The sequence below is a fragment of the Sus scrofa genome, unplaced genomic scaffold, assembly GCF_000003025.6.
Source record: "Sus scrofa isolate TJ Tabasco breed Duroc unplaced genomic scaffold, Sscrofa11.1 Contig59, whole genome shotgun sequence".
NCBI lineage: Eukaryota > Metazoa > Chordata > Mammalia > Artiodactyla > Suidae > Sus > Sus scrofa.
Window position 1 is genome coordinate 238,516 of NW_018085257.1, and position 25,284 is coordinate 263,799.

The 25,284-nt window shown below is 40.7% G+C and overlaps 1 protein-coding gene across 1 annotated transcript; it reads right to left on the bottom strand.

The window, feature by feature from the left end:
* Positions 1 to 5,762: 5,762 nt before the first annotated feature.
* LOC106507861 (olfactory receptor 1N1-like) lies at positions 5,763 to 6,789 on the bottom strand. The gene is given in 4 exon segments (XM_021082225.1): positions 5,763 to 6,388; positions 6,391 to 6,584; positions 6,586 to 6,732; positions 6,734 to 6,789. Coding segments are annotated over 4 exon segments (1,023 nt in total).
* Positions 6,790 to 25,284: the final 18,495 nt, after the last annotated feature.

A 25,284-nucleotide genomic window follows, 5' to 3' on the forward strand; every position in this document is an offset into this window, starting at 1 on the left:
AGAATCCATGGTCTGGAGTCTTCTGTTACCCCCACTGAATATGCACCTATCTCATTCAATTTCTTCCTTATCTGTCTTTGTGGAAGTCATTTCTACTCAGCTTAGTGAGAACAGGTTTTAGTGATGAGTCTAAGTAATATATTTTTTAGCCAGGAACCACCTAGTTCTTTTACTTCAGGCTGTGGTTAGTTAAGTATGGACAGGATCAAAGATGCTTCTGAGGAGTTCCTTAATGGCCTAGTGGTTAAGGATTCAGTGCTGTCACTGCTGTGGCTCAGATTAAATCCCTGGCCTGAGAACTTCCACATGTCATGGGCATGGCCAAGAAAAGAAATGTTTAAAAACATGCTCCTGAGATGCAGCACCATATAGCTGTAAAGGGAGAGTATTTTGGAAAGGCAGATCTCAGTTGCAGGCTGTATCTATCCAAGTGTGTGACCTCACACAGTCCACTTAACTCCTATGAACTTCCATTTCCTCTTCTGTGTACACAGAAAAATCATAAAAACATCTAATATATATTTTTTGATTTGAAAGAAATAAAATGCCAAATTTGGCTTAGGATGACAACTGACTGAGAATAATAACTGGCTTTGCCTCCCTATGAATCAGAGATGAATTTTGGAGCAGACCTTGCACAGATCCTCCTGAATTATGGTACCTATGGGACCATGGTAGATTATCTTCCCCAAATCAAAGGGACACAGTAGTCATAGGCTAGAGCAACACATCTTTCTGACTGAGCTAGAACCAAATGACTAAGCAGAAATGGATGGGTGAGTAGATGAGAAGAGACAGATCAGAAGAGGATCTTATTCTCTACTTGTTTAAGATTGCTTCAGAGTCACCCTTGACCTGGTGCTGATGAAGTTGCCATTTGACATGCTTGCTTTCTTTGTAGAAGGACAAAGGGCATCTTCCACCCACATCCCACCTGATTAAGCGGCAGACATGGAGCCACTCAGTCTCATCCAGCTCCAGAGCCAAAACCTGAATAGGGCTGTGACCTTCTTGCTGGTCTAGAGAAAGGATGCCTCCTTTGGCCAGACACACCCATGAGTGCCTGGCTCAGCTTCCCCACGGGCACTGGACATCTGTCTATTGGATCCCTGACCACTTGCTTGCACCTGTAAGACTCATCACCTAAAAAAAATCAATATTATTGTGCACATTTTCAGCCATGGGCTGTTGATACTGCTCTGCATGGATTTTTCTCAAGAAATGTGGAATCGACTTGCCTGATGGGAAGTGCTTTATTGCCACCTATCCTGCTATATTGGCTTTCCTTAGTTGTGGGCAGCCAAAGGTCATATTGATATGAATATGTACATAAAACTTTTGGAACCCTCTAAGTATGAGTTTTATTTGGAGCATCCCAGGTCTGACTCATGACCTTGCACAGTAAAGCATCTCATTGGGCTTAAAACAAAGGTTGCTACATTTTTGAAAACCACGAATGGGCAATGAGATCACCAGTTAATAAATACTTCTGGAAAGCAGCCCTTAGTGACATTTCAACAGTTTATATCCTTCTTAAAGCTAAAAATAGGGAGTTCCCATCATTGCTCATTGGTTAACAAACCTGACTAGTATCCATGAGTATGTGGGTTCAATCCCTGGACTTGCTCAATGGTTAAGGATCTGGCATTGCTGTGAGCCCTGGTGTAGGTCACAGAGGCAAATCAGATCTCATGTTGCTGTGGCTGTGGCTGTGGCTGTGGATCTGCCCAGAGGCCACAGTTCCAATTGGGACCCTAGCCTGGGAACCTCCATATGCCACAGGTGCAGCCAAAAAATAAGACAAAAAAAGTTAAAAAGAACATAAATCTTTATTTTTTATTGTTGTTTCCCTAACAATCTTTTTTTTCTACTGTACAGCATAGTGACCCAGTTACACATACATGTATATATTCTTTATTCTCCCATTATCATATTCCATCATAAGTGATTAGACATAGTTCTCAGAGCTAATCAGCAGGATCTCATAGCTAATCCATTCCAAAAGCAATGGTTTGCATCCATTAACCCCAATCTCCCAACCCATCCCACTCCCTCCCCCTCACCCTAGGCAATTGCAAGTTTATTCTCAAAGTGAATGATTTTCTTTTCTGTGGAAAGGTTCATTTGTGCTGTATATTAGATACCAGGTATGAGTGATATCATATTGTATTTGTTGTTTTCTTAATAACTTACTTCTCATAGTAGAAGAGTCTCTAGTTCCATCCATATTGCTGCAAATGTCATTATTTTATTCTTTTTTATGGCTGAGTAGTATTCCATTGTGTATATATACAACATCTTCCTAATCCAATCATCTATCAATGGACATTCGGGTAGTTTCCATGTCTTGGTGTTTGTGAATATTGCTGCAATGAACATGCATGTGTCTTTTTAAAGAAAAGATTTATCTGGATATATGCCAAAGAGTGAGATTGCTGTGTCATATGGTAGTTCCTTGTATAGATTTCTAAGGTACCTCCAAACTGTTCCCCATAATAGCTGTACCAGCTTCCATTCCCACCAACAGTGCAGGAGGGTTCCCTTTTCTCCACACCTCCTCCAGCATTTGTTTTTTGAGGACTTATTAATGATGGCCATTCTGAATGGTATAAGGTGGTATCTCATAATAATTTTGATTTGCAGTTCTCTAATAATCAGGGATGTTGAGCATTGTTGGCCATCTGTTTATCTCCCTAGAATGAATGTATATTCAGGTCCTTTTCCCATTTTTCAATTGGGATGTTATGTTTTTTTTTTTTTTTTTTTTTTTTTGCTGTTGAGTTGTGTAAGTTGTTTGTATATTTTAGAGATTAGGCCCTTGTCACTTGCATCCTTAGAAACTATTTTGTTCCATTCTGTGAGTTGTCTTTTTGCTTTCTTTTGGGGTTCCTTTGCTGTGCAAAATCTTGTCAGATTGATGAGGTCCCATTGGTTTATTTTTGCTCTTATTTCTGTTGCTTTGGGAGATTGACCTGAGAAAATATTCATGATATTGATGTCAGACAGTGTTTTGCCTATGGTCTCTTCCAGGAGTTTGATGGTGTCTTGTCTTATATTTAAGTCTTTCAGCCATTTTGAGTTGATTTATGTGTATGGTGTGAGGGTGTGTTTTAGTTTAATTGATTTACATGCAGCTGTCCAGATTTCTCAGCAATTCTTGCTGAATAGACTTTCTTTTTCCATTTTATGTTCTTGCCTCCTTTGTCAAAGATTAATTGACCATAGGTGTCAGGGTTTATTTCTGGGTTCTCTATTCTCTTCCATTGGTCTGTATGTCTGTTTAGATACCAGTACCATACTGTCTTGATGACTGTGACTTTGTAGTATTTCCTGATATCTGGGTGAGAGATGCCTGTGCTTAAAGAAAAAAAAAAGCAAGAGGAAGGAATGAATCCCAAAGAGTTAATGGGTCCCATGAACCACATCACCCCACCCCTGCACAGATCCCAATTAAAAGCACATCTTATATACTTTAAAAAACCAAAATACAAAGACAGAAATAATTTGATATTCAGCATGAATGATCTTAATGTCAACATCATAGTAACCTTAGTTGACATGGGTGACCTATATTAATTGAAGCTGAAATTTAGGGAAGGGGGTGGGTTTGATAGGATGTATGAAGAGATGAGAAGTTGGGAAATTTGAATACAGTGGGAAGGATTCGTGTTGGATGGGACCCAGTCTCATCTGCTTGGGGCCTGTGTGAAAAGCCTAAGTCTAGCCCCAGCCAGGGCTCAAACATGTAATTTACTGTCTGTGGATTATGATTTATTGGGGGTCAAAATGAGTAATGAAGGTGAGCTGATTGGGTCAGTTTGAGCAGCAAGTCCAGGATATCAGAGGGGTCATGGATGGCCAGGTAATCTCATATCTTAGCCTCCCTCATGTCCATGAACTCTGTCATCAGGAGCCTGAGATTCTGCCAGGAGACTCCATCCTGTAAAAGCTGATCATGAGGAGTAGAGGATATTATCTAGACAGTTCAGAGGACACAAGAGAGGTAGATGTAAATGGCTTGGGGAAACTCTCAGTGGCCCATAGTCTAGGAGAGTAGATGTCAATAGATGAGAGTGGTAGATAAGGAGATGAGAGAAGGAGATGAGAGCCCCATCTCTGATTATATGGGAAAGCTCTCCTCACACAATCAAGGACCCCTAGAGAGACTACCTGGAAGGGAGACCTGGAGAGAACACAAGTTCAAGTCCTGTTTCAGACCATATGCAAATGGCATCCTCAGGTACTGCTGAAGCCTGGGAGGGTTTGATTCTTTGAAAGATGCTCAGTAATTATTTATAGAGAAATATAGGAATTAAGAAACATTTTAAGATAGACTGAGTCTGAGAAACAAACTGCTTTGGGAGGGGTTTGAGGAAGCCAGTGGACTCTTGTCCCTCCAGAGGGATATGAGGAAGTCAAAATGATATGGTCTTTATTTTTAAACAATAATATTTTAAAATTTTTTTAAAGTATAGTTGATTTACAATGTCCCTTCAATTTCTTCTGTACATCTTTTTTCATACTATCTTCCATCATGTTCTAAACCAAGAAATTGGACATAGTTACCTGTGTGTGCAATAAAACCCCATTATTTATCCATTCTAAATGCAGTGGTTTGCCTCTACCAACCTCCAACTCCCTAACCATCCCACACACTTCCTGCCTCCCATGGAAAAGACAAGTCTGCTCTCCATGTCTGTGATCAACAATAATATTTTTTAATGTTTCTAAGATTCTTAGAGACAGAAAGAAACCTAGATGCCCATAAATAATTTTTTTCTATCTCTGCAGTTAATTTAACCTGCTGGTGCCCCTTTTAGCTCTGAAGCCAAACCTGAAGGCAAATAAGGAAAGAGGGTGCTTTGTTCACACCTACAGGTCACACAAATGACCTTTGTGTTGAACACTTAAGAGCAGCAGGGTGAAGAGACAACACAAGCAACTCAACCATTCTTCTCAATGAGATTGTGGCAAATCATAGGACATGGAGTAACCAGAATGGAAATCTGAACTTTGAATTTCATTCTTCTGATGGGAAACTGTACCTACTCTTCATCTCCTGGAATATAATCTCCTGCCCTTTATTTCTTTTGTCTTAACCTCCACTTAGTGATATAAACAAGAGAGATAACCTCTAATTTTTTATAACTGACAAATTGACAATCTGGAATGAAAATGTTATGAAAGCTGGGTCCATATCTTGCTCAGTGTTCTATCCCTAGCACTTATAACAGCTCTCATCACCTAGGAAGCATTAGGTGTTTAGTTATCTAATAAATGAATCTCAGAGAAAAAAATAATTTTTTTAGGGCTGCACCCATGGCATTTGGAGGTTCCCAGGCTAGGGGTCCAATTGTAGCTACACCTGCTGGCCTATGCCACAGCCACAGAAATGCCAGTTTCAAGCTGCATCTGTGACCTACACCATAGCTCATGGCAATGCCAGTTGCTTAACCCACTGAGAGAGGCCAGGGATCAAACCCGAATCCTCATGGATCCTAGTTGGGTTTGGTAACCACTGAGCACACAAGAACTCCTCAGAGAAAATATTTTATATTTCTGAGCAGAGGAGGTATGCAGAGTGACAACAGTATTGATAATAGTAGCTCTCATCTATTGAAAATGTACTACTAGAAGCCACTCTGCTAGATGCATTTCATTGTTAATCTCAGTTAATTCTCCAAGTCCCCCATTTAGATAGAGGTTATATGCTCCATCTTACAGATGAGAAAGATAAGGCTCAGAAAGTTTAGGTAACAGGATTATGTTTGCATGGCTAGTGTGTGGAAGACCCCAATCTGGAGCCATGTGTGTCTGGTTCCAAGCCTCTGTCTTTTCATAGAGACTTTCTCTCGGCCTATATAAGAAGAAAGAATTATCCTATGACTAAGGAGCCTCCTAAGGGTGCCCTTCATGTCCTTGTTCCTTAGGCTGAAGATAAAGTGTTTCAACATGGGGGTCACCACTGTGTATATTACAGCTGCTGCAAAGACCTTCCCTTCAGAGGCAACAGAAGGAGGGCACAAGTAGGCACTGAAGAGGGTCCCATAGAACACAGAGACAATACAGATATGGGAACTGCAGGTGGAAAAGGCTCTGCATCCCCCACCATGAGTTAAGACTCTCAGGATGGCAGCTTCAATGTGTACATAGGAGAGGACAATGCACAGAAAGGGAACAGTGACCACTGTGCCTCCTAAGGCAAAAACCATAAATTTGTTCATGCAGGTATCAGAACAGGGCAGCCTCAGGAGAGGAATTATGTCACAGAGAAAGTGAGCTATTTCCCCAACAACACAGGAGGACAGCTGAGCCATGAGGAGGATGTGAGTGAGGGCAACAACGTGGGTGAAGACCCAGCATGAGGCAAGCAGCAGGGCAGAGACTCACAGATTACTGTGGAGTAGTGAAGAGGGCAGCAGATGGCCATGTAGTGGTCATATGCCACCACTGCTAGAAAGAAGCTGTCTAGGTCACCAAACATCAGAGAGAAATACATTTGTGTGAGGCAGCCAGCATAGGAGATGTTGTGATGCTGAGTCTGTACATTTACCAGCATCTTCTTTACAGTGGAGGATGTTAAACATGTCAACAAAGGGCAGGTTGGCCAGAAAGAAGTACATGGGTGTGTGGAGGTGGGGGTCAGAGCCGATGGTCAGGATGATGAATAGGTTCCCAGTCAAGGTGACAAGATACATGCCCAGGAAGATTCCAAAGAATAACTGCTGTTGCTGGTGACCCAGATAAGATTTGGAGGAAAAATTCAGAGATGCTGGATTGGTCTTCCATGGCTCTGCAGCATTGGGGAGGTACAAAGGACAGTTAGAATGTGAGATTTCCTCTAGAACGCTTCATGTGCTGCCTCCCAAATCTTCCACCTCTGAAATCTCCTTTAAATTCATTTTAATCCCCAGTCCAGACATCACCTCTGAGCTGACCCCACTTCCTTCCTTTCTCTTCCTTATGAGTATTACAGCTTTATTTTTACTCTCTCTTTCACTCTGGCCAACCTTTTATGTGGAGGGGATTCCTCCAAGTTGTCATTGCATGTTCACCTCTGGTATTATCAAGACTTGGACTTGGTCCATAGCCCTAATCAGTCTCATCTTTGCAGCATTATGGAGACACGAGTGGACGGAGATGAGTGACAACTTACATTCTCTCCATAGCCCCAGTCCATACAAAATTTATTTTAAAACCTTCATCATTATCTCATTTTATTTTTTTAATTTAATTTAATTTTATTTTCTTGTTTTATTATTTATTATTATTATTATTATTTATTTTCCCACTGTACAGCAAGGGGATCAAGTTATCCTTACATGTATACATTACAATTACATTTTTTTCCACCACCCTTTGTTCTGTTTCAACATGAGTATCTAGACAAAATTCTCAATGCTACTCAGCAGGATCTCCTTGTAAATCTATTCTAACTTGTGTCTGATAAGCTCAAGCTCCTGATCCCTCCCACTCCCTCCCCCTCCCATCAGGCAGCCACAAGTCTCTTCTCCAAGTCCATGATTTTCTTTTCTGAGGAGATGTTCATTTGTGCTGGATATTAGATTCCAGTTATAAGTGATATCATATGGTATTTGTCTTTGTCTTTCTGGCTCATGTCACTCAGTATGAGATTCTCTAGTTCCATCCATGTTGCTATAAATGGCATTATTTTAATTTTTTTCTACTGTACAGCATGGGGACCAAGTTACTCTTCCATGTATACATTTTTCCACACCCTATGTTCCGTTGCAATATAAGTATCTAGACATAGTTATTGATACTATTCAACAGGATCTCCTTGTAAAACCACTTCAAGGTGTATCCAGTAATCCCAAGCTCCCGATACTTCCCACTCCCTACCTTTCCCCCTGGGCAGGCACAAGACTATTCTCCAAGTCTACGATTTTCTTTTCTGTGGAAAGTTTCATTTGTGCTGTATATTAGTTCCAGTTATAAGTGATACCATATGGTATTTGTCTTTGTCTTTCTGGCTCATTTCACTCAGGATGAGATTCTCTAGTTCCATCCATGTTGCTGCAAATGGCATTATGTCGTTATTTTTTATGGCTGAGTAGTATCCCATAGTGTATATATACAACACTGCTTCCTAATCCAATCATCTGTTGATGGACATTTGTGTTGTTTCCATATCCTGGCTATTGTGAATAGTGCTGCAATGAACATGTGGGTGCATGTGTCTCTTTTAAGGAGAGTTTTGTCCAGATATATACCCAAGAGTGGAATTTCAGGGACATATGGAAGTTCTATGTATAGATTTCTAAGGTGCCTCCATACTGTTCTCCATAGTGGCTATATCAGTTTATATTCCCATCAACAGTGCAGGACGGTTCCCTTTTCTCCACACCCCCTCCAGCACTTGTTATTTGTGGCCTTATTAATGATGGCCATTCTGACTGGTGTGAGGTGGTATCTTGTGGTAGTTTTGATTTGCATTTCTCTTATAATCAGGGATGTTGAGCATTTTTTCCTGTGTTTGCTGGCCATCTGTATATCTTCCTTGTAGAACAGTCTTTTCAGGTCTTTTGCCCATTTTTCCATTGATTGATTTGGTTTCCTACTGTTGAGTTGTATAAGTTGTTTATATATTCTAGAGATTAAACCCTTGTCGGTTGCATCATTTGAAACTATTTTCTCCCATTCTGTAAATTGTCTTTTTGTTTTCTTTTTGGTTTCCTTTGCTGTGCAAAAGCTTTTCAGTTGGATGAGGTCCCATGGGTTTATTTTTGCTCTAATTTCTATTGCTTTGGGAGACTGACCTGAGAAAATATTTATGTTGTTGATGTCAGAGAGTTTTTTGGCTATGGACTCTTCTAGGAGTTTGATGGTGTCCCATCTTATATTTAAGTCTCTCACCCATTTGGGGTTTATTTTTGTGCATGGTGTGAGGGTGTGTTCTAATTTCATTGCTTTGCATGCAGCTGTCCAGGTATCCCAGCAATGCTTGCTGAATAGACTTTCTTTTTCCCCTTTTATGTTCTTGCCTCCTTTGTCAAAGATTAATTGACCATAGGTGTCAGGGTTTATTTCCGGGTTCTCTCTTCTGTTCCATTGGTCTGTCTGTCTGTTTTGATACCAGTACCACACTGTTTTGATGACTGTGGCTTTGTAGTGTTTCTTGATGTCTTTGAAAGTTATGCCCCCTGCTTGGTTTCTGTTTCTCAGGATTGCTTTGGCAATTGTGGTTTTATTGTGATTCCATATAAATTTTAGGATTGTTTCTTCTAGTTCTGTGAAAAATGTCCTGCATAATTTGATAGGGATTGCATTGAATCTGCAGATTGCTTTGGGTAGTATGGCCATTGTTACAATATTGATTTTTCCAATCCAGGAACATGGAATATCTTTCCATTTCTTTACATCTTCTTTGATTTCTTTGATTTAAGTTTTATAGTTCTCAGCATATAAGTCCTTTACCTCCTTGGTCAGGTGTATTCCAAGGTATTTGATTTTGTGAGGTGCAATTTTAAAAGGTATTGTATTTTTATATTCCTTTTCTGATATTTCATTGTTGGTATACAGAAATGCAACTGACTTCTGAATGTTAATCTTCTATCCTGCTACTCTACTGTATTTATTAATCAGTTCAAGTGGTTTTTGGGTGGATTCCTTAGCGTTTTCTATGTATAGTATCATGTCATCTGCATACAATGACAGTTTGATCTCTTATTATTTGGATTTTTGTTTGTTTGTTTGTCTAATTGCTGTGGCTAGGACTTCCAAATCTATGTTGAATAGCAATGGTGAGAGTGGGCATCCCTGTCTTGTTCCAGATTTGAGTGAGAAGGCTTTCAGTTTTTCCCCATTTAGGATTATATTTGCTGTGGGTTTGTCATAAATGGCTTTGATTATGTTTAGGAATGTTTCCTCTATACCCACTTTGGCAAGAGTTGTGATCATGAGTTGATGTTGGACATTGTCAAATGCTTTTTCTGAGTCTATTGAGATGATCATATGATTTTTGACTTTTCTTTGTTAATGTGGTGTATGACATTGATTGATTTGTGTATGTTGAACCATCCTTGTAAACCTGGGATAAACCCTACCTGGTCATGGTGTATGATCTTTTTGATATGTTGTTGGATTCAGTTGGCTAAGATTTTGTTGAGAATTTTTGCATCTATATTCATCAAAGATATTGGGCGATAGTTTTCTTTTTTGGTGGTATCTCTGTCTGGTTTTGGAATTATGATGATGGTGGCATCATAGAATGTCTTTGGGAGTATCACTTCTTCTTCAACCTTTTGAAAGAGTTTAAGGAGGATGGGCACCAGTTCCTCTTTATATGTTTGATGGAATTTGCCTGTGAAGCCATCTGGTCCTGGACTTTTATTTGTAGGGAGTGTTTTTATGACTTCTTCAATTTCATTTCTAGTGATTTGTCTGTTTAGTTGGTCTATTTATTCTTGAGTCAGTTTGGCAGGCTCTAAGATTCTAGAAAACTGTCCATTTTTCCATATTGTCCAATTTGTTGGCATATAGTTTTTTATAGTATTCTCTTATGTTTTTTTTTTTTGTATTTCTGCAGTATGCGTTTTGATTTCTCCCTTTTCATTTCTGATGTTGTTTGTTTGGATTCTTTCTCTCCTCTTTTTAGTGAGTCTGGCCAGGGGTTTATCCATTTGTTTACCTTTTCAAAGAACCAGCTCTTAGTTTTATTAATTTTCTCTATTGTATTTTGAATCTCTATTTTATTGATTTCTTCTTTGATCTTTATAATTTCCTTCCATCTGCTAACTTTAGGTCTTTCTTATTCTTCTTGTTCTAATTCGTTTAGGTGGAGGGTTAAGTTGTCAATTTGGGATCATCCTTCTTTTTGGAGAAAGGCCTGTATCACTATAAATTTCCCTCTGAGCATTGCTTCTGTGGCATCCCTTTAGATTTTGAGAGGTTGTGTCTTCATTATCATTTGTCTCAAGCTAATTTTTTTTGTCTTTTTTTTTTTTTTTTTTTTGCTATTTCTTGGGCTACTCCCGTGCCATATGGAGATTCCCAGGCTAGGGGTCGAATCGGAGCTGTAGCCACCAGCCTATGCCAGAGCCACAGTAACACGGGATCCGAGCTGCGTCTGCAACCTACACACAGCTCACGGCAACACCAGATCATTAACCCACTGAGCAAGGGCAGGGACCAAACTCGAAACCTCATGGTTGCTAGTCGGATTCGTTAACCACTGTGCCACGACGGGAACTCCTCAAGGTATTTTTTTAATTTCCTTCTTGATTTCCTCATTGACCCATTGGTTTTTTAGTAGCATATTTTTTAGTCTCCGTGTAGTAGGTTTCTTCTCATTTCTTTTCCCATGGTTGATTTCTAATTTCATAGTGTTGTGGTCAGACAAGATACTTGAAATAATTTCTATGCTCCTAAATTTGTTGAGGTTAGCTTTGTGTCCCAATATGTGATCGATTCTTGAGAATGTTCCATGTGAACTTGAGAAGAGTGTGTATTCTGATTTTTTTGAATGTAGTGTCCTGAAGATGTCAATTAAGTCTAACTTTTCTATTGCTTCCATTAAGATCTCTGTTGCTTTATTGGTTTTCGGTCTAGAGGATCTGTCCATTGATGTGAGGGGGGTATTAAGGTCTCCTACTATGATTTTATTCTCATCAATATCTCCCTTTATGTCTGTTAATATTTGTTGTATGTATCTGGGTGCTCCTATATTTGGGGCATATATGTTGATGATAGTAATATCCTCTCCTTGAATGGATCCCTTAATCATTATATAGTGTCCTTTTTGTCTTTCTTTATGTCTTTTGTTTTAAAGTCTATTTTGTCTGATATGAGTATTGCAACTCCTGCTTTCCTGTCATGTCTTTTGGCGTGAAATATTTTTCCCCACCCTGTCACATTCAGTCTATTTTGTATTTTTTGTCCTAATGTGAGTTTCTTGTAGTCAGCAGATTGAAGGTTTTTGCCTTTGTATCCACTCAGCCCCTCTGTGTCTTTTGATTGGAGCATTCAGTCCTTTGACATTTAAGGTGATTATTGATAGATGAGTATTTATTGCCATTTTAAACCTCGTGTTCCAGTTGATTCTATGGTTCTCCATTCTTCCTTTCTTTTTTTGGTTGGATGGTCTCTAATTATTTTCTGCTTGAGTTTTATTTTTGGTTTTTTTTTTCATTTTTTGCGAATGCAATATTTGCTTTTGGCTTAGGATTGCCCTGTTTTTAGGTATGCTATCCCCATCCTATAATTGTGTTTTAGCCTGATGGTCCTGTAGTTGCAAACACTTCATTACTATGCTAAACTTAAGAAGATAAACACAAATCAATTTTTTTTAAAAAAAGTCTATTAATTTCCTTACTTCCCTTGCCCACATTTTATGATTTTGATGACTCTTTTTTTTTCTTTTTAATTTTATTTTGTTTGAAACATGCTCATGATTAAATCTGTATGCTGGCTTATTTGAGTGACTGCTCTCTGATTGTGGTTTCCTCAATCCTAGCTCTTCCTCTTTTTTTTTTTTATTTTTTCTTCCCTTTCCTTCCTTTCTTTTTGGTTTATAGAAGCCCTTTCAGTATTTCTTTTAGCCTGGGTTTTGTATTGCTGTATTCTTTTAGGTTTTGTTTGTTGGAAAAAATTTATTTCCCCTTCTGTTTTAAGTATTCTTGCTGGATAGAGTATTCTAGGTTGCATATTTTTTATTTTTTCCTTTTAGCACTTTAAATATCTCTTGCCATTCCCTCCTGGCCTGTAGAATTTCTGTAGAGAAATCAGCTGATAACCTTATAGGGGTTCCCTTGTAGGTAACATTCTGCTTTTCTCTTGCTGCCTTTAGGGTCCTCTCTTTATCATTAACTTTTGCCATTTTTATTATAATGTGTCTTGGTGTGGTTCTATTTGGGTACAACTATTTTGGGGCCCTCTGTGCTTCCGGTATCTTGAACTCAGTATCCTTTTGATTTGGGAAGTTTCCAGTGATAATTTCTTCAAATATTTTTCCACCCCCTTATCTTTTTCTACTCCTTCTGGAATTCTTATTATGCTTAGATTGGCCTGCTTTATATTATCCCATAGGTCTCTTATATTGCTTTCCTGCTTTTTGATTCGGTTTTCTGTCTGCTGTCCTTTTTGGGTAATTTCCATTATTCTATTTTCCACATCACTAATTCGTTCTTCTGCATTATTCATTCTGGATTTTCCTGCCCTTAGTTCAGTTTGTATCTCTGCCAATGAATGTTCTAGTTTTTCTTGGCTCCTCCTTATATTTTCTAGTTCCTTTCTGAGGGCATCTGCATTACTGTTCATATCTTCTCTTAATTCCCTCAGTATTTTCACTATTTCCCTTTTGAACTCCAAGTCCATCAGAATGCAGAGATCTGTTTCATTGTTGAGTGCTTTAGGTGACATCTTCTTTTGGATTAACTGGGGGTGGTTTCTCAGCTTCTTCATCTTGCTTGTACTTTTCTTTTTCCTGGGGGAGTTGTACTCTCCATCGCCAGGCAGGGTTTGCCATGTCACTGCCATGGAATGTTTCCTGAGGGCTGGTATTGTTTGTCAGTCTTCTTTGAAGCAGAGTGGGAAGGGCTGACATGTTCTCTCTGGAGCAAAGGAGGACTTCCTGAGAGCAGACAGGACTGGGATGTCTGCACCGAGATGGAAGCATATTTCACACAGCTGGGCAGAGCTTGCTCTGGTGTTACTGGGCTGTGGGGCTCTTCCAGGCAGCTGACAGTGCTGGGCACCTGTTCTACAGGAGTGATCCACCCCCTGATGGTGGGAGCAGATAGCTGGGTCTCTAAGAACTCAAGGGGCTCTTCCCCAGAGCAGCCGGATTTGGGAGGACCACCTCAGAATAGAGGCAGGTCTTGCACAGCCAGGCCAAACTTGTTTTCGCTTTTCTGGGCTGCAGTAGGCTCTTGCAGTAGGCTGGCAGTGTTAGGCAGGTGTTCCACAGGAGTGCAGCACCCTTCAAGGGTGGAGCAGCTGGCTGGGCCACTAAGAACCCAAAGGACTCTTCCCCAGGGCAGCTGAATTGGCAGGACCACCTCAGAATGGAGGCAGATTTTGCATGGCCTGGCCAAGCTTGTTCTAGCTTTTCTGGGCTGCAGGGGGCTCTTGCAGTGGGATGGCAGTGCTGGGCAGCTATTCCACAGGAGTGCAGCACCCTCTGAGTGTGAGAGTGTCTAGCTGGGACACTGAGAACCCAAGAAGATCTTTCCATGGGCAGCTAAATTGGCAGGACCACTCTGCAATGGAGGCAGATATTGCATGGCTGGACTGAGCTTGTTCTAGCTTTTCTGGGCTGTGGTCCTTTTCTAGGGGCCTGATGGTGCTGGGTGCTGCTCTACAGGGTTGTAACCCCTCTAGAGGGCAGGGAGGCCAGGGCAGGGAAAGCCCCTGCGGTGGTCAGCTTCCCACAAATTGTGAGGCCAGCCCTTTGGGACAGCAGGCAGTCTCAGTTCAGGCGTGCAAGTATTGGGTAGAGGGAGGGGGGATGCACTGGGAAGCACAGCTTTCTGATAGCTGACAGGCACATGAGCTCGCTGTGGTGTGGGGAGTATTCTATGGCAGCCCACCCCTTCTCCTCTACCCTCCCCAACACTGGCACTGTGTCTTTCCTGCAGATTCAGCTCTTCTGCCAGGTTCTCTCTGATGTGGGCTTTACGCTCCCCAGCCTTATGTATTGCTCCCTCCACCCTTGATGCTCCACTTTCCAGACTCCCAGGCAGTCTCTGCCCCACCAATCCAATAGACCGCTTCCTAGACCCCTGGGGCAGTCTCTTCCCTGTCAACCTGACTGGCCAGTTCCTAGTTCCCCAAGCAGTCTCTGCACCACCCAACCCATCCCATTCCGGGGACTAACTCCTGAGCCAAGGTCTTGGTGTCCAGCCCCCACCCAAGCATCTCCATTTTTGGTGACTGTGCCAATAGTTTGGATGATCTGTTAGGTTCTCACTCTGCTCTTCAGATCTCAGACTTACTGCTGCACTCTTCTCTGCATCCGGAGATACCTCTGATTCAGTTGATCTTTCCATTGAGTAGGTGATTTTCCCAGGTTTGGGATCCCTTTCTCCTCCACAGTTCCCTTTTGGGAGTGCCCCTCCAGCCCTGATTCCCCTTCTCTCACTCTCCTCTTTTCTCTTGTTTTACCCAGTTATATCATGAGATTCTTGCCGTTATTGGAGTTTAGGTTCTTCTGCCAGCAATTATTGCTGTTCTGTGTGAGTCATTTTAAACCTGTGATGTGTTTTTTTTTTGTGTGTGTGTGTGTGTGTGTGTGTGTTTGTGGGAGAGGGTGAGCGTGTCCCCTTACTCTTCCACCATCTTGTCTCTCTTCCATTATCTCATTTTAGAGTGATGGGAATATGAAGGTCTCATTGCCCTTTATTTTCTCATCTTTTCTTCTGAATTAGAAAGATGTTCTGCTTTTCTTCCCCCTTTGGAGTTTTTGTCATGGACATCATCATCTTATAGCTAACATTTACTAGCTACTTGTTGTATGACAGCACTCAACTAAGCACTGCTTACAGGTTGTCTCTTTTAATCCTTAAACAAAAGTAGCAAGTAGAGGTATTATGCTAAGATTGTATACTGAAGAAATTGAGGCTAAGTTTACTTAAATCACTTGCCACTTGTAAATATTTGAGATAGAATTCAAACTCATAACATTGGAAGGCAGAAATTGCATCACCAGTCAATAGAGAGAAGGTGATTTTATATCACCTGATTTACATTTAATTTCTCAATATTCCTATTTTAGCACCTTTAATCTCCCGTGCCCTTCCCTTCTTGTATACTCATTTTTTTATAGAAGAACAATGAGGTTCAAGAACTAGATAGAACTACAACTTCATATGGTCTAGAGATCCCCAAACATTGGTCATTGTCATAACCAAGTGAGATGCTTTTTAAAAATATACTCTCCTCAGACTTACTCAGGTTTTCTGGGTTAAATTTTCTAGAATACCCAGATTATATATCAATTATTATTTAAAAGCTAAAGTGAGGTTCTCCCCCAAGTATTTTGATGCGTATTAGACATTAAGAATAAATCATTTAGTTTAACACTTCCATTTGATTCACAGAAGAATAAGCTAAGATTCAGAAGTGAAGTGATTAGAAGAATTATGCTATGCTTTAGAGGAAGATATGGTACAAGACCCAGTGTATCCAGGCTCTGCAACTAGTGCTTTTTTTAGGGCCACACGTATGGCATATGGAAATTCCCAGACTGGGGTAAAATCAGAGCTACAGCTGTCGGCCTACACCACAGCCATGGCACTGAGGGATCTGAGCTGCATCCACAGCTCATGGAAATGCTGGATCCCTGACCCACTGAATGAGGACAGGGATCAAATCTTCAACCTCATGGATAGTAGTTGGATTTGCTTCCACTGCACCACAATAGGAACTCCCAGTTGTCTTTTTAAATTATGTTTTTGTTATCAGTATCTTGCAGATCTATCTAAATATATGCCTAATCCTGATTTCTATTCAAATTCCACACCTAAAGAAAAGCTTGCCCACATAGGATAAAAGATTCACTGAAACATTGTTCCTATTTTGGAGTTAATACTGCAACCATTAGCAAGAGGAATATCTGAACCCTACACTAATTGAGGACCATGTCTCAGAACTAAATAATTTCTTCCAAGAGATTAGAAAAACACAAGCTAATTTAATTTTCCCTTCATCGTTCCATGGAGAATATGATGGCTCACAAATGTTAGTCTCTTCTGACTGGATACATTCTAATAACCATGTCCTGCAGGGTGATAGACACTTAAGACCCAAATGATTGTGTATTTCATCAAGAGAAGAGTGATACAGATCAGCAGATGATTCTATGATATCCTGAAATATTCTGCCTCCAGTGAGAAAGTCTACTCACTCCTATTGAGCCTCTCAAGGGCACTGTAGGTTATCTTAGGATGGAACTGCTTCTCCTTCATTATCTCTGCCAGTATGTGCTACCTTGATCATACTATTCCTGTAACAGCCATTCAGTTACGGTGCCAGTTAACATCAGAAAGTTTCACAAATACTCAGAAAGAGGTCCAGAATTCTCTCATAAGCTCATCTTTTAACTTTTGTCATTTTTTCCTTCTCAAGGGCCTTGTGCTATTTTTATCTTGCCATTACCCATTGTGTTTTTCCTTTCCCTGAGTTTCTCATCCTTATTCCTGACAATAACCTCAGAAAACCCTCATCTTAGAGACAACAATGAGCTGCTCCAGAGACTCAGGGCAACCTCTGCCTGTCAGGCCAGGGTGATGAGATGAGATCCCTTTACTTACTACTGCTGCTTCTTCACCTACTGCATCTGCAAACAGGTAAGAGCTGGCCTGGACATGATGGAGAGATTATTCCAATGGCAAGAGCTGCTGGCTCATAACTATTTGTCTAAAGTTTCTTTTCATATTACTGCCCTAGTTGCTGTATAGAAGGCACTGTCTATGTCCTACTCAGGAGGAAGGAGGGAAGGACTCAGATTCTTCCTTGCAACCATTGTAAAGGGGTTACACGGAATCAGGTTCAGGGTCAGGATTAATGCATACAGATGGCAAGTAGGCAGAAGCATAAGTCAGATTGCTAAACTGCTGTTGAATACACATGTTGGGTGTGGAAGGGAGAGTGAGGAGAGGCTAGGATTCCTGATGAGGAGCCAAGGAGCTCAGTGAAGGTCTGCAAAGCCAAGCCAGAGCCAGGTTTGAAGGGGAAGTCAGAGTAATCACAGTTATCTGTATCAGCTGGAGCAGAGAAGACCAGAAAGAAGAGTGTTTAAGAATATCTGAGGCACATGGTCCTCTGACGCCACTCAACCTAGGTCTTCAGGAATTTTGATGTATTTCATGTTTGTATTTTGAAACCTGAACAAGCAACTCTGAATAGGGAACAGGGTCATCAGGCTAATAGCAGTAGGGGCTTAACAGGGCTTTCCTTTGGCCACATACAGACAGGGCATCATGGGAAGGAGTTCCCTGGATCCTTGTTAGAGCCAACAGTCATAATTTCCCAATTTCCTCTCTGCAGCTCATGTAACAGACCAAATTAGCCCAGTTCTGACCCCATTAAAACAAATTTGAAGCTTTACTTCTTTCTCTTCTTAAACAGTAGCATTAAGGGTTGATGCTATTTGTACTGATTTATAACTATGGTCCATGACCAAAATGCACTATCTGTGTAAATGGATAGTCTCATAGCTGACCCCTTGCAAAAGATTCTTGTCCTAATTTCCTCCTTTAAAGAAGTTCAGAAACTTCCAATATCCACAAGTACAGTTTAGTGGCATATGACACAATTTTCTTGAAGAATGCTTGAGATTCTGGTTCAAAATATTATATTAATGTTATATGTCTAACTATACTGTCCCCAAAAGTCCCCTTGTATCCATATCCCATCCAATCTCCCCCTCCCAGTCCATTCTCTTGCAGCCAGAACCCTGAATACTGCAGGTATAGGTTAGGTTTGCCTTTTTCAAAGAGTCAAATGAATGGCATCTTAGAATATGCACTCTTGTATCTGACTCCTTTTGTTCAGCACAGTGTTTGAGATTCATCCATGTTGTGGGATATATCAACAATTTATCACTATTTTTCTTACTGGGTAGGATTTTGTTGTACTAATATGCTATAATTTGTTTCTGCCTCTACCAGTGATGAACATTTGGTCTGTAACTAGTTTTTGGCTATCATGCATAAAGCAGTTATGAACATCTATGTATGACTCTCTGGATGGATATATGTTTACATGATAAATATATGTTGTTTCACTTTATAAGAAGCTTCCAAATAGTTTTCTCAGTGGTCATACCATTTTACATTCCCACTAGGAATATATGAGAGTTTCAGTTGCCCATATTCTTGCTAATACTTGGTATTGCCAGTTTCTTAAAAAAATTAACCATTCAATGAATAATGTATTAAGATTACAAATTTACATTGTCCAGATAATGAATTGCTGGAGGCCAGCTCCAGCAGCCAGGGAGTGCACTCCCTGAAGGAGACATATGGTGCCAGCAAATGCAAGGGAGACAGCCTCTTTGTCCCTTCTTTCAGGGCGCTGGACTGCTCATATTTTATTGGCATAAGTGGTTGATTATATAGATAGTTTCTAACTACAGATTACATCATAGTGTTAAAAGTACATTGGTCAACTTTTAGATTTTGTTTTTTAATCACATGGTACAGCAGCAATTTGTCATGTTATAAAATCTTCAACTTAACTAAATTTAGTGAGGACAATTTATGGACAAACAGGCACAACATATCATGTGGGAGAGAGGAGACCCAGCACAAACCATCCCACGGCCAGCCAATTTTTACAAACTGAAGAGGCCACATAACAATTCTTTCCTTCAGACTAGTGTCTATCTTCAAAGTGTCCTTGGCAGAGAGACAGTGTGAGAAAATACAAATCACTAAAAGCTTCTAAAATCAAGGACAAAACTCACAGCTAGGTTTCTTTTGATCAAGAATAATATGTGTCTAACTTTATGAACCTCATTAAAATCCTAACTCTAAAGTTTACTCTATAACTAGTTAGTAGATAAACACTATGTTTTAACTAAGTTGGATTTAAATAGGGAAAGTCCTTCAGGATGAAATTCTTGTTATATTATTGTTGTAATTTTGTTAAATCACAAATCACCACAGGAGAATAAAAATGAAAATAAAAATAATAAGTAAATAATCAGGAAAGACTGAGGAAAAAACTGAATAACAAATAAAACAACAGGAAAGACTAGGTCACCCAAGAAACAATCCATGTTCTCTGGTGCAAACATGGAAATTGTTTTCCCTGGAAAGCCCCAATTTTTCCCCATCAACATCAATATGAGAGCTGTGTAACCTGAGGCCACCCTCGGATTGCACCGTACAGGTAGGTCTCAGCCTGTCCTCAGTTTTTTACCATTCAGGCAGGCCTCAGCCTGCCCTCGGTTTTTTACCATACAAACAAGCTTCTATCCTGACCAGAAGCCCACCTTCAGATTTCACCACTCAGGTGAGCTCCCTTACTTGGTTAGAAACCTGCCTTTGGGTTTTTCTGCCATGAGGCAAGGTCCCTCCCTTGAGTCCCTGCATCTCCTTGGCTCCCTGCAATGCATGATATTGAACACCTGGAAACTTGACTTTGGAATCCATCCATCACGTTGTGAGAGAGCCTAGACTACTTAGAGAGATGATATATTGGCATTCTAGCCAACAGGCCTAGCTAAAGTCCCAGCTAATATTCAGCATCAACCAAAAGATATTAGTGTAAGCATCCTAAAGATGGTCCATACCACAGCCTCCTAGTCACCAAGGTGACTAGGGGCAGGGATGAGCTATTCAAACCAAGCCCTACCTGAGCTGGAGATGAGCAAAATAAATGTAGTCATTTAAAGTCACTAATTTTGGGGTGGTTTGTTACACAAAGATAGATAATTGGAACAGATTTGGTTATTAAAATGGTAATTTTATTTTTTGTCAATTTTTCCTATCTTCATAAAACGAATTAACTGCTCCCTTTTTGTCTATTTACTATAGACAAAAAGTTAACTTTAATTTTTCTTTAAATGATTGAGAAAATTAAACAGTGAAACTATCTAAGCCAGAATTTTCTTTCTGATAGGTGTCAAAATTAATTTAATCAATAAATATAAAGGAGTTCCAATTGTGGTGCAGTAGAAATGAATCTGACTAGAAACAATGAGGTTGTGGGTTCAATCCCTGGCCTCCCTCAGTGGGTTCAGGATCTGGCATTGCCATGAGCTGTAGTGTAGGTTGCAGATGCAGCTCGGATTCTGCACTGCTGTGGCTGAGGCATAGGCCATCAGCTATAGCTCTGATTAGATCCCTAGCCTAGGAATCTCCATACACTGCAGGTGCAGCCCTAAAAAGCAAAATAAAATAAATAAATAAATAGATACTATTTACCATTGGGGTATTATAGAGGACAACTGGGGTGATAGAAATGTCCTAGATTTTTATCTGTACACTGACTACATGAATATATACATGTGTAAATATTCATTAATTTTTTATTTGTGGTTTTAACAGCCCTGATTTTTTTAATATAAAGACAATACAAGGCTATTATGAGCAACTTAAAGCTAATAAATTTCAATATTTTAGTAAAATGAACAAATGCTTAAAAAATAAAACTATATAAAAGCTCACAAAAGAAAACATCTGAATAGCTTGATATCTACTAAAGAAATGGAATCCTTTATCAGATATTACCCAAATGGCACTATCAAGTCACAAAAGATTTAACTGATGAATTCTTGCAGTTAATGAAGAAATAACTGCAGTCTTATACAAATTCTTCACCAGAATAGTAAAAGAGGAAACAGTTTGTAATGGTTTTTATAAGCCAAGCATACTCCTAATGCCAAATTCTGGCAGGTACATGGCAGGAAAAGAAAATCAAAGACAAGTCTATCAAGTTTCAAAATTCCAAACAAAACATTTGAAAATTAGATCAGGAGCAAGACGGCAGAGGAGTAAGGAGTCACACTCATCTCTTCCCACAAACACATAAAAAAAAAAAACACATCTACAAGTAAAACAACTCACACAGAACATCAGCTGAACACTGGAAGTAAACTTACATCTCCAAAAAGGGCAAGAAGCTCTTGACATAACTGGGTAAACATAAGAAAAAAAAAGGAGAAAAAGAATCAGGACAGGACGGGCATTCCCAAGAGGGAGCTGTGAAGGAGAAGAAGAACCCACATCCTGGGTAGCCACATAACTGATGGAAAGATCAGCTGAGTCAGAGGGACCTCAAAGTCGCTGAGAAAACACATCAGCTGGACTGAGAACAGCAAAGCGAGTGAGAGCCAAACAATCATCTGAACCACCAGCCTGGACACCACAGCTTGAGACTCTTGGATGGGGCTGGGCACTGAGACTTAGGCTCTGCAGGTCAGTCCTAGGAGATGACTGCTGGATGTGTGGGGACAGCCTGAGGGGCTAAGGAGCAGAGCACCATAGACAGGGGTGGGGTATGCCATGGGCTGAGGGGGGGGGAATGTCAGGGCAGAGGGAACCTGGGAGAAGGTCCAGACCATCAGGATAGGCAAGTTGCCATTGTTGGGGAGGGTGAGAGGAGGAGGGGCGGATGCCATAGGAAACTCCTGCACCACTGAGTGTGCATGCCTGCTGGATCTCAGAGGGCAGGGTGGCTCTGGCACAGACTATGGGCAGACAGAAGCCTCTTACTACTTTAGGGGAGATTGGGCACTTGTGCAGGTTACCAGCAGCCAGACACCTCTTATATGGGCTAAGGGCATCAGGGGGCTAAGTGTGACATGGTGCCTCTTGTAGGATCTACAGGTGGCAGGGACAAAACGCAGCAGGCATCTCAGAGGCCAGAGGGAGTGAGGCTGGCCAACACTGGGGCCTGTCAGTGGGCTCCACCTGCAACCCCAGTCACCTCAGGGGTTGGCAAAAAGATAAAAAAAAGAGGGCACTGCAACCAAGCACCACACAGTTTCTCTTACTCCCCTGGGAACACACCTGCCTTGCAGATGCCACTGCCAAATGCTCTGGTTGGTGGCCAGACACTTGGTCACTGTCTCTTCCCAAGACCCTACAACTAGGGGCAGCTGGTGCAGCACATCCTGTGGGATAAGTGCGACAGGGTGCTTCTTGCATGGTCTGCAGGTGGTGGGGGCAAACCACCACAGTTATCTCTGATTCCAAAAGTGTGTGTGCCCACTGCCACTGAGAATACATGATCAAAAATCACTTGCAGCCCCAACCACCTCACAGGGCACCACAGAGAAAGACATTGTGACAGAACACCTCCTCTTGTTGCTTTCACTCCCATGAGAGCAAACCCGCCCTGCTGCTGGCACAGCCAAATGCTCTGTGCAGTGCCAGATGCTTAATTACTGTCCCTTCCCAGGAACCTACAACTAGAGGCAGGTTGTGAAGCACCTCCTGTGGGGGCTAAGCAGGATGAAGTACTTCTGGCATGGTCTACAGGAGGTGGGGCAATCCACTGTGGTTATCTCTGGCCCAGAGATGGGATTGGCTTGCTACCACTATGCATCCATGAACAGACACCACTTGTGGCCCCATTCACCTCAAGGGCACCACACAGGAAGGCATTGTGACTGAACACCACCTATTGTTGCTCTTGCACCCCCAGGAACACACCGGCCCTGCTGCTGCCACTACTAAATGCTCCAGGAAGTACCCACATGTCTGATCTCTATCACTTCCCAGAATCCTGCATATAGGAGCACCTGTACAGCACCTCCTATGTGGGCTAAGTGAGAAGGGTTGATTCATTCAAGGTCTACAGGTTGCAGGGGGAAAACCACCACAGTTATCACTGACTCCAGAGGTGGTCACGGCCCACTACCACTAGGGGTCCCTGAACAGTCACCACCTGGGTTGTAATCACCTCAGAGGTGGGCATTGCAATTGAACCCAAAGCTATTGTTGCTCTCACTCCCCTGGGAATTCATGCAACCTGCTGTTGCTACTGCCAAATGCCCTGGTCACATTGCAGATACCCCTAGATCTCATTACCACTACCCAGGGTCCTGCAACTAGGACTGCCAACTTCTTGCAGGTCCTTGCTGCTAGGTTGAGAGCCTAATGAACAGGAACTGACTTCTGGCCCTACCCATTGCCTCCTTCTCTATGAAAACATTCTGAGCATACTGGGGAAACAGCCTGCTAACTCTGAAGAAACAGACATCAAATATCCAAACTCCCACACCAAAAATAAATAGTAACCCCCCAAAAAATACAAAGGGGTACCCTGTATAGAAGTAGACTTACAAGACTACAGTTTGGTTTCCCCAACTCACAGAAAAATAAAAACACAAGCGAGATGAAGAAGCTCAATGACCATTCCCAGTTTAAGGAACAAGAGAATTCACCTGAAGCAGTCAACAATGAAACAGATAACTGCATTTGACAGATTTTGAGTTCAAAAGGCAGATAGTAAAATACTGAAGGAATTAAGAGAGTCTATGAATAGTAATGCAGATTCCTTTAGCATGGAAGTAGAAAATTTAAGGAGGAGCCAAGAAAAAACAAGAAAATTCATTTGCAGAGATGCAAACTGAGCTAAAGGCAATCAAGACCAGAATGAACAATACAGAGGAGGAAATAGTGACATGGAAGATAGAATAATGGAAATCACTCATCATCAGGACAGCAGACAGAAAACCAACTGAAAAAACATGAAAACAATATGAGAGACTTATGGGAAAATATAAAGTGGCCAATCGATGCATAATAGGAATTCCAGAAGAAGAAGAAAAAGAAAAGGAGATTGGAAATATATTTGAAGAAATTATGGCTGAAAACTTTCCAAATATATAGGCTACTGATATCAAGATACCCTAACCCCAACCCTAACACAGAGGCCCCAAACAAGTTGAAACCAAACAGGCCCACACCAAGACATATCATAATAAAAATGGCAAAAGCTAAAGATAAAGAGAGAATTCTAAAGGCAACAAGAGAAAGGTAAATCATTAATTATAAGGGAACCCTCATAAGAATATCAGCTGATTTATCTACAGAACACTATAGGCCAGAAGAGAGTGGCAAGATATATTTAAAGTTCTGAAAGGAAAAAAATTTCAAGCTAGTATACTCTATCCAGCAAGGACATCATTTAAAATAGAAGGGGAAATAACGATTTTGTCCAACAAACAAAGCTAAAAGAGTACAGCAATACTAAACCCATTCTAAAAGAAATACTGAAAGGGCTTCTCTAAATTGAAAAAAAAGGCAAGAAGAATTAGGATGGAGGAAACTACAATTGGGAAGCAGTCATTGACGAAGGCAGCATACAGATCTAAAAATGAAGATGTTAAAAAAAGACATCAAAATCATACAAAGTGGGGAAGGAAAGTAAGAAAATATAGGTTCTTTTTTATTTTATGACATGTTTGAGCCTATATGACTACCAGGCTAAAGGAAGCAGGTATATGAAAGGGTTAAAATACCTAAAAAACAGGGCAACCACAAATCAAAACCAAACATTACATTCACAAAAATGGAAAAGAAAAGTACTCAAGCATAAAATAAATGGAAACCATCCAACCAAAAAAAAAAAAAAAAACAGAAGAGAAACATATAGTCAACTGGAAAACAAGTTTTAAAATGGCAATAAATACATATCTATCAATAATCACCTTAAATATCAGTGGACTGACTGCTACAATCAAAAGACACAGAATAGTAGGTTGGATTAAAAACAAAACCCTTCAATCTGCTACCTTCAAGAGAATCACCTTAGGGCAAAGGACATTTAGAGATTGAAAGTGAGGGGATGGGAAAAGATATTTAATGC